The 9,946-nt window shown below is 54.9% G+C and overlaps 1 protein-coding gene across 1 annotated transcript; it reads right to left on the bottom strand.

The window, feature by feature from the left end:
• Window positions 1-1,360: 1,360 nt before the first annotated feature.
• On the bottom strand, window positions 1,361-9,286 carry LOC135451161 (cystathionine gamma-lyase-like). The gene is made up of 12 exons (XM_064720087.1): window positions 9,044-9,286; window positions 8,583-8,664; window positions 7,953-8,048; window positions 6,871-6,989; window positions 6,221-6,364; window positions 4,972-5,029; window positions 4,698-4,775; window positions 3,915-4,067; window positions 3,678-3,799; window positions 2,883-2,935; window positions 1,720-1,858; window positions 1,361-1,471 (listed from the first exon to the last, which is right to left on the bottom strand). The coding sequence occupies exons 1-12, from the start codon at window positions 9,215-9,217 to the stop codon at window positions 1,439-1,441; spliced, it is 1,251 nt and encodes a 416-aa protein (XP_064576157.1). The 5' UTR covers window positions 9,218-9,286; the 3' UTR covers window positions 1,361-1,438.
• Between the last annotated feature and the right edge of the window lie 660 nt (window positions 9,287-9,946).

The following is a 9,946-nucleotide window of genomic DNA, read 5'->3' as shown; positions in this document are numbered from 1 at the left end:
CCCAGGGGAATGGGACAAGGAAAGCCAGGGCAGCAGGAGGCTGAGGAAGCCCAGCAGCTTTTCATTCCCTGGGAGACATTCCTGGGACACAAAGCAGCCCCTGCTGCTCCCCACAGACCAGGCAGCAGCTCCAGGGCACAGCAGGGGCTGGTGCCTGGAAAAGCACCTGGATCTGAGGGACTGCCCATGGAGAGGCTGCAGGAGCTGACCTGGTGTAACCAGGAACCCACATCTGCAGGGACAAGGGAAAAGGGGCAATGGCTCCATGGACACGGGGCAGGGATGGATTGGGCCCTGGGCAGGAATTGTTCCTGGCAGGGTGGGCAGGGCTGGGATGGAATTCCCAGAGCAGCTGTATCCCTGGCAGTGCCCAAGGCCAGGCTGGACACTGGGGCTGGGAGCAGCCTGGGACAGTGGGAGGGGTCCCTGCCATGGCAGGGGTGGCACTGGGTGGGCTCTGAGGTCCATTCCAACCCAGCCCAGTCTGGGATGCTGTGGGATGAGGAGGGCTGGGTGGGAACACCTTCACTTGGGTTAAGTCAGGGTTTAATCCCTCTGTGCAATGAAGGTTATTCTGGCTGTGGCCAGCACAGAATTGTCCCGCTTCAGCTCCAGCCCTCCTCAGCTCATTCCCTCTCTTCCCTCAGCTCAGCCCTCCTCAGCTCCATTCCCTCTCTCCCTCAGCCCCAGCCCCCCTCAGCTCCATTCCCCCTTTCCCTCAGCTCCATCCCCTCTCTCCCCTCAGCTCCATCCCCCTCTCTCCCCTCAGCTCCATTCCCTCTCTCCCCTCAGCTCCAGCCCCTCCTCAGCTCCATTCCCCTCCTGCCTTCCCACAGGAAAATCCCAACAGCTCCAGGGTCACTCCATCCTCTGATTTTGAACACAAGAAACACGTGCACAGGGGAATATAAGCAAGGAAAAGAAAAGCAGGTTTTAATTAAAAGAATTCCAATCATTCCCACAGCACATGATTTTTTTCAAATGACAAAGATTCCTCTTTAGAAAGTTATTATTTGCCAGGTGTTGGATTTCACTTCAGCTTCAATGTTGCATCAAGAGAAGGAAAGGCAGCAAGAAAAAGAAAAGCTTTTACGCAAATCTCCAACCGAATTAAAATAAATCTGAGGTCAATCAGGTTTTTGAGCTGAGCTGGTGGGTGAGCAGAGAATGACCCGAGAGCAGCAAGGGGCAGCAGCCCCTGTGCCCCCAGCCCTGCAGGAGCAGGAGGAGCACTGAGCTCTGCTGGAGAACTGGATCACATTGCCGGGTGCCCACGGCTGCTCCCACACAGCTCCTGGCTCCAGGCAGAGCCCAGGCTGTGCCAGCACACCAGCACGCCAGGGAGAGACCAGGAACCCAGGCTGGAATTCCAGAGGCAAAGCAAGAGGGGTTTGGTTTTCCGTGTCCTCGTCCACAGCCATGTCCAGTTCCAAGGTCCTTATTGACCCTCAAGGCTTACACAAGGTTTAAGCTGCAGGAAGGAAAGGGAGGGGTCAGTGTGCTCTGCCCCTCTATCAAAGACATTTTTCTTTCCTTTTATTAAATTCAAATCACATTTAGCATTTGATTCTCCTGAATGCATGGGGAGCTGTGCTGAGCAGGGCTGCACACAGGGAAACTTTCCCTCCCCAGCCCAGGGCCCATCAGGGAGGAGCTGAGGGCTCAGCCCCTGGGAAAGGCTGCCTGGGGATGATTTTTGGAGAGGAACTCCCCACTCACCGCAGCCTTCAGGGCCTGGTCCAGGTCTGCCAGCAGATCCTTCTCATCCTCCAGCCCCACCGAGAGGCGGATCAAGGTCTTTGTGATTCCCAGATGTTCCTTTTCCTTCTCAGGCAGATCTTTGTGGGTCATTGTGTACCTGCAAGAACAAAAATATCTTTATCCCAAGAATTTGGGACTTGGATTGGTAAAACCAACCTGGCTGGTTCCCTGCCAGCAGCCCTGAAATGCAGCAGGATCTGACACCCCCTCTGTGCCAGCTGTGTGACCCCACAGATGCAGAGAGCCCCTGGCAGCAGCTCCTGGAAATGCTGGGAATGCTGACAAGTCAGGGAATTGCATCTCCAGCTCGTATGTGCAGGACACAAATGATTGACAAGAAGTGATATTTAAAAATCTGGACCTGACAAAGGAGAAACTCCAACTGCTCTCCCTTCCAGAGCTGCTCTTTTATTCCACAGAAGCTCTGTAGGCTCAGCACATGGGGAATGTGCAACCTCCAGAATAAAATCTCCTGGTTTCATTCCTGGTTTCTCAGATCCCTTCTCAAAGTGCCCCAAAGGGCTCTGGAGGGTTTATTCTCTCCAGCTACACAGGACACAGGCAAGAAGGGATTTCCCTGGTGCTGTCACTGGCACCAGCTCCTTTCAGCTGCTGCAGGGGTTCAAGGTTTGCTGTGAAATCAGTAAGTGAAACGATTTAACATTTAAATACAGTCATTCATTTCCATGGACCTTTTCCAAAAGCAGGCTGGCTTGGAGTGAAATGATGCAATTCCATGAAGATGCTGTTTTGAGCAGTTTAAAAGGCCCAGGAGGCCCTGCCAGGGCCCAGAGGCAGCTGGGGGCACACAGTGACCGTGCCCCTCGTGTGAGCAGGGAGCAGGGCATTGCTCCATCCCAGCTGCTCCTCATCCCAGCACTCTGCAGCTGCTGGGATTGTCTTCATGGACACCAACTGTGCCTCAGCCCTCCAGGTGAAATTCCTCAATCTCTGCCCTCCCACAGGATTCCCTCCCTCTGGAGTCTCCCCTGGCTCTGTGCTGCACAGCAGTTCCTGAGTTTAGCTAAAGGGAAAACAGCAAAAACAGGGCTGGGAAATTGTGGGAACTTCGTGGTGCTCTGCAGCTTTTTGGGGCTCTGAGGATGGGAGGATGGACTCACGGATGCTCGGCCAGGCTCTCGTAGCCGCCCACACTAAAGCCCACGGTGAACACCTGTGGGAGAAAGGGAAGGAGGTGATGGATTCATGGACAGAGAGCTCTCAGAATCAGGGAATTTCCTGAGTTGGAGGTGCCCACAGGGATCACTGATGCAGCCCCTGGCCCTGCACAGACACCCCAACAATCCCACCCTGAGCATCCCTGGCAGAGCTGTCCAAACCCTCCTGGAGCTCTGGCAGCCTCAGGGCTGGGACCTCTTCAAGGACATTGAGGCAAATGGAAAGTTTAGGGACTTCTTTTCCCCCAAGTTTTTCTATAATACCTTCCATATTATAAATTGTATTAGCTGTAATTAGGGAATAAAGGGCACATCTGGCAGGGAAGAGCTAAGATTGCAAACAGACTCATCCTGCCCCTGGATCCCAGGGAGTGTCCTTGGCTGGAGCCTGCACAGCATTCCCAGAGCCAGGGGCTCCCTCAGTGCCTTTCCCCCTGAGGGCACTCTGCAATGTTCCAGCAGAGCTGCACCAGCCCCAGCTGCCCAGCCCTGCAGAAAGGCCTCTGTCAGCAGCAGCTCCTGGGCTGAGCTGGACACCCTCACCCCGGGAGCAAACAAACAAACAAATATTTCCAAGGAACTGAGGGGTCCCTTTCTTCCCTCCCATTAACCCCCAAGAACAAATTATCCCTGATTTATTGTGCGGCACACATGAAGGATTGGCAAGAAAAGCCACCCCACCCTCCCCTCATCAGGGCAGATTCAGCTCCCTCTGAGGTTGATTTTATTGCACTTTACCTTCAGGTTCCTGAGAAAGGCAAAGGCATTTTCTTGCTCCCCTTTGATTTCGAAGCTGACGATCCCTGAAACACCTGTGCACTGCTTCTGTGTCACAGAGCACTGGTGGTGACAAGCCAGCCCTGGAATGGAGAGAGTTGGGAGAATTCCCAGTGAATGCCAGTGCAGAGCTGGGGCAGCTCAGCCTCACCCAGCCCATCACGGGGCACCACAGCTCCCCAGTCCCTGCTCACCCACCTGGGTAAATGACTTTCTCCACACAGGGATGGTGTTTCAGGAATTTGGCCACAGCCAGGCCGTTGTGGAAGTGCAGCTTCATCCTGATGTGCAGAGTCTTGAGGCCCCGGTTGCAGAGGAAGCAGTCAAAGGGAGAGGGGACAGCTCCCAGGGCTGTGGGAATGGAACAGAATCCCACAGAATCCCACAGAGTTCCAGAGAATCCCACAGAATCCCACAGAATCACAAAGTAACACTGGTGTTCTGCATTCAGCACAGCCAAACACATCCTCAGCTCCAGCATTGCTGACCCTGGCACAAGTGGGAGGACAGCCAAGGCAATCTCTGTTCCTCATCTCCCACAAGGGACAGCCAAATAATGAGGCCAATTAACAGGCTCAGGCCTCAAGGATTACATTATTTACTGGGCACAGTGCACCCTCAGTGCAGAGGGCAAAACCTGCACAGGAATTTATTCCTGACAAAGAAGAGGCCGGAAAATTGCTGGAATCATGCGAGGCAGGAAAATTCTGCATTGGGCACACCCTGATGGCTGAGGGAGTTCCAAACCCCCCAGGCTGCAGGTGGCACCTCAGTGCTTTCAGGATGGGCCCCAGTGCTCTCCTGGAGTGCTCAGGAAGGGGAGATAAAGTCTCTCAGTTTATGGGACTGTTTTATTGAGCTTGCCCAGCTCTGTTAATTTACATTCCAGGCTGATTTCCCACTTGTGTGCATGCCCACCCTCCCCAGCAGAGCTGTGGATGTGAACAGGATTCCTGTCAGGAATTCCCTGTCTGGACTTACTCTTCTGCAGGAATTGCAGCTGCTCATAGAGACATTTCTTGTTTACAGAGACCAGGCCCATGAGGACATCACTGTGCCCTGCAAATGACAGGGGACAAGAATGGGATCAGCCCCAGGTGTAAATAAAACCCCTGGGACACCTCCCACCACCCCAGGCTGCTCCAGCCCCAGGGTCCAACCTGGCCTTGGGCACTGCCAGGGATCCAGGGGCCTCCCCACCCTCCCAGCCTCCCTCCATCCCTGCCCTAAGCATGTGCTGAACTCTCACACTCACCATTGATGTATTTGGTTGCAGAAGACATACAAATATCAGCCCCCAGGGCCAAAGGACGCTGAAAGGAAAGGAAAATAACATCATCATTCCAGTTTGGGTTCATCCCCAGCCATTCCAAGGGCTCTGAGCTCACACAGGATAAACAAGGGGAGAAACAAACACAAAAACCTGAGCATGACAACAGAACATGTGCTAAAGGCAGCAGTACAGGGAGGCACTCTGAACTCAAGGGAAGCACAAGAAAATGTGATTCAAGAGCACTGCTCCCACTCCCACAGGCTCCAGGGAGAGAAGAGATTGAGCACATCCAACACACAGTGCAGAGCTGGGAAAACAGTTCTGCAGCTGAGCTGGGGCAGGGACACACCATGGCATGGAGCCCACAAAGGGCATTTCCATGGGAAATGAGGGGCTCCAGCTGCACAGCAAAAGAAATGCTTTGCTTTCCAGCTGTTGCAGATCCTGCCCTGGAGGAGCTGAGAGCAAGAGCAAAGGAGCTTCCTTTGGCAGCTCTCTCCCCTCAGTGCCAGTGCTCTGCCCAGGAGCCTCCTGAGGGGAGACAAACCAGGAGCTGGATGGGCAAGAGGGGCTGAGCAGTGCCAGATTTTTAATCAGTCACTAATTAAGGCACTTTGCACATGGTATCAGCACATGCTGAAGAGTGAGGGGCATCACTGTTAAAATAGAACAAAGCAGGCAAATTCTAGCCCATAGGAAGAGCAACAATGCTTGGAAGTTCATTATTCTGAAGCATTTGTAAAACTTCAATCTCTTCACTTCATGTCTTCCCGTTATCAATACAGGAAAGTTCTGGCAGCTGTTATGAAGAAAGTTATAAACATCTGAGTCATATATTCAGCAAGATAGAGAAGAAAAAGGTAAAGTGGATGTCTCCAAGAAAGACTGAACAATGGTTGCTAGGTTTGTCTTCCACTACCATCTGGTTTTTACCTTTGTGGCCCAGAACAGCATCTGCAGAAGAATTGATGTAAAAAGGCCAAAGTGAGGGAACCCTTGGTAACTGTTCTGATTTCCATCAGGAAGAACAGCATTCCATCATTCCTGGAGGACAGACACCCCCTGCCCCCCTCACTGGTGCACCACCAGCAGCACCTGGGCTGGGCTGAACCAGAGCAGGGGGTTTTGCAATACAGAGACCAAAACTGCAGTTCCTTGGTGGTGCTGCCCTTCCCAAAAGGGACCTCCAGCCCCACTGGAACAGGTGACAGTCTGTCCTTGTCCCACACACCTGGAAATATGGAGACATGAAGCTGTTGTCCACTGCCACCAGCACTTTTTTGTCTTTGTCTTCAAACTTGTGTGCAATGTCTGCGCAGGCTTTGATGTCGATCACCTTCAGCGTGGGGTTCGTGGGGCTCTCGAACCAAACCAGCTGCACAAACCCAAAACAGCTCCAGGTCAGAGAGCTCCCAGCGCTGGGCTGAGTCCCAGGGGCTCTGGGTGCCCAGTGCTGGCAGCTCCCCGTGGCTTTGGGCCCTGGGGACGGGCAGTGGCCCTGCCAGAGCCAGGGGAGGCTCCAGCGGCTCCTCCGAGCGCAGGGAGCTTTCCCTGCAGCCGGGCTTGTGCCATCCCAGCTGGAGAAGGGCCCAGCAGCAGGACAGAGCCTTTCCCAGAGCCTTGCCCAGCACAGCTCCCTTCCCCTGGGGCAGGGATCAGCCAGCAGTGCCACGGAGCCCCCCCTGCTCCTCCTCACCTCTGTCCTGTTCCCTCCTCTCTGCAGGGCTCTGCCCTTCTCAGGATGTGCCCATGAGGGCACAGGGGGATAGGGTGGATGCAGCTGTGCCCCAGGCTGCCCCCTCAGCTCAACACAGCCCCAACCCCAACAGGAGCGAGGATAAAACAATTTAACAATTTAAAATCCACTTCCCTCTCCCCTACCGTGGTTGTCTTGCAATATTCTTCCATTTTTTCTTCCAGCTTTTTTGGGTCTCTGAAGTCAACATAAAACACTTTCAAATTAAACTCCTTTTTCATTTTGTCAAATAATTCTCTTGTGCCTAAAAAAAACAAAAAATCAATCACAAAATGAAAAACTTCCTTAACTTTCATTGCCTGCTCTGCAGCCTCCTGCATCATGCAGGGACAGTCAGGAGGGCACAGATTGATGCTGCACACCATCCATGGCACATTTATATTTTCTTTATAGAACAGGTGCTAAAGGCAGCAGTCCAGGGAGGCACTTGGCACCTGGTATCAGCACATTCTAAAGAGTGAAGGGCATCACTGTTAAAACTTAACCACGTTTAAAGATTGCTGCAGATTGAGTGATCATGAAATAGTAATAATTAAATATGGGATCAGAGTGATTTGGGAAGTACTTGAAATCAATGTGGGGTTTATGATCAGGAAATTAAACAGAGAAGAACAACCAAGGGGAACACTCCAGCTACTGTTTCCCATCACTCCAATAAAAATGATTCCTTCCTGTCTTTGAAGCCTTTCCCTGGGAAGATTAAAAGAATCCAGCAGGTGATCAATGGATGTGCAGCACTCACTACCAGAAACACTGCCTGCATTAAAAATTCATTGCTTGGGTCCTTTTGCCAAGGTGATCCCCAGGGACTCAGTTTTCCATCTGAGCAGGAAGGGATGGGACATGGAGGTGGATTCTGGGAGCTGAAGGGAACATCTGAGCGATGTTTGGGAGGTTCCTTTGTGAGAAACCCTTTCTTTGGAACAAGCCAAGCCAGAGGAGGAGCAATGAAATTCAGCCCTGCAGAAACCAGGCTGAGGCTCCAAGGAGAGGGGAAAGCTCCCAGGAACTGGAGTGAGCTCACCCTGCTCAGAGAGGGACTCTGGCAGAGCTGGGTGCACTGGGGAGCTGTGAGGGAGAGGGATTGATAAAAACAGGCTTCAAAGAACAGTGGGGTCCTACAGGGGAAATTCAGAGTTCCTGAGAGCCACAGACACGTTTGCTCCCCTGCACAAAGAAGGCTGAAGCCACTGGGTGCTGTACCCACCTTCATACACCTCATCCATGGAGATAATTGTTTCCCCTGACTTCAGCAGGTGACAGATGTTCAGAATTGCTGCCATGCCAGAGGAATAAGCCAAGCCTGGAGGAGAAAGGATCATCAGTGTTTGATGTGACACAACAAATCAGATTTGCCTTGGTCTTCCTCCCCTGGCCTCTGCAAAGAACCTGTTCTGTCACTGCCTCACTGGGAACGTGGAGCCAGTGACAGCAGGGGATGGATGTGGACAGCATGGAACCAGGATGGACACTGGGATACACTGGGACAGGCTGGGATACACTGGGAATGGACTGGGACACACTGGGAATGGACTGGGGCCAGGGGCTGCCTGCTCCCACTGCCTCCAGTGCTGCTGCACAAGGATGGATCCAGCTCAGCCCAGGCCTCAGCCACAGTGAGGGAGCAGCAGACAAACCCAGGCATGGAGCTGGACTTTGCTGAACCAGAAGTGTTGGGCTCTTCCCCACCTTGGAGCTGCTCCTGCCCACAGCCAACAGCCAGAGCCGTGGTGAGGGAATCATGGAATGGTTTGGGATGGAGGGACCCCAAAGCCCACCCAGTGCCACCCCCTGTCCCAGGCTGCTCCAAGCCCTGTCCAACCCATGAGGTGCTCACAGTATTTGGCTCCATCGAGGACAGACATAACCTTCTCCAGGATATGCCTGTTCGGATTGTCGAACCGGGTGTATTTGTACTCCTGGCGTGGGAAGAGGAAACAAACATCAGAGAGAGCACAGGGAAAGCTTGGAATAAACCGCTCCGGATCGCCGCCCGCAGCGGGAACAGCGAGCCCCGGGCTGGCTCCGGCTGCAAGGGACCACAGCGGCTCCTCCGGTGCCACCGCCGCTCAGCAGGGCCGTCCCGGAGCACAGGCACGGCATCGCGGCCAGGCGGCTCTGCAAGGGCCCCGTGAGCAGCCCCGCTCCCGGCCCAGCGAGATGCTCGCGTCTGCCCAGGAGCTGCCACGGGGGAAACATACGCGCCGGGAGCTCCCTGCCCTGCCGCCTCCCGTTCCCCCGGCCGGGACACGCCGGGGCAGCAGCGGGGCTCGGCGGCTCCGTGCTGGCCGCACTCACCTCGTCCTTCGGGGGCACTCGCTGCTTGAAGGTGGTGGAGAGCGTGATGGGCGGCACCACGGCCTTGGAATTCCACTGCTCGGGCTCCTGCGCATAGTGGATGGCATCGGTGGCGAAGTGACGGAAAGGCGGCAGAAGCCCACTGCACTCCTCACTGCACTCCCTACTGCACATGGTGACGGCTCTGAGGGACCGGCCCTCAGCGCGGCTGCTTTTAGCGACCCCGCGGGCTCGGTGGGGCGCGGCTTTCGCGCCTTCTCATTGGCTGCGGAGCCGGCGGGGCGGGGCCCTCGCGCCCTCCCATTGGCTGCCGGCGGGGCGGGGCCCGTGCCTGAGGGCACGCCTGGGGGGCGCCGTGCGCTGAGGGAGCCAGGGGCGCCTTTCCCGGGCGGAACCGGGAGCAGCCCTGCAGCGCGGCAATGACCCACAGGGTGACACGGCTGGACGGGCAAGAGACCAACGTGTTCTGGGGTCCCGGTGCTATTTTATCTTCCCCCAAGTGATTCCCGCTCGGTAAGCGGCAGGGTGGCACGCTGAGTGGTGGAGCAGGGCAGAGCCAGTAAATCTGGGAATGGGCTCTCTCTGCCATTCCAGCCCCTGCCCGCGGCCAGCCCGCAGCGGGGCGTCAGCCGGGCGGTGCTCCCGTCACAGCTCCTGTAAACACCCCAAAGCCACCCATTAGGTGGGCACGTGTCCTACCCAAACCGGCCTTATCACAGAGCCACGTGAAGCCACCGGAGATGCGACGTTCATCGCACGATTAGTCAGAGGTGGGGCAGCAGCCTTAAACCCTGAGGAAATCCCCAGCAGGGCACCACTAAGGCATAGTCCCATAAATCATGTCAGAGATGGCCTGGGGTGTTGTCCCTGGCCATCCCAAACACACATGCCAGGCACTAACAT

Source organism: Zonotrichia leucophrys, chromosome 8 (genome assembly GCF_028769735.1).
Source record: "Zonotrichia leucophrys gambelii isolate GWCS_2022_RI chromosome 8, RI_Zleu_2.0, whole genome shotgun sequence".
In the NCBI taxonomy this organism is placed as follows: Eukaryota; Metazoa; Chordata; class Aves; order Passeriformes; family Passerellidae; genus Zonotrichia; species Zonotrichia leucophrys.
This window is presented reverse-complemented; position numbering and strand designations above follow the sequence as displayed.

Coding starts and splice junctions, on each gene's coding strand:
- LOC135451161 (XM_064720087.1), bottom strand. CDS start 9,217: ATGTGCAGTAGGGAGTGCAGTGAGGAGTGCAGTGGGCTTCTGCCGCCT. Junction 5,030..6,220: donor TCATGTCTCCATATTTCCAG/GTGTGTGGGACA, acceptor CTTTCCTTTCAG/CGTCCTTTGGCCCTGGGGGC. Junction 1,859..2,882: donor GAGAGCCTGGCCGAGCATCC/GTGAGTCCATCC, acceptor TTGTTCTTGCAG/GTACACAATGACCCACAAAG.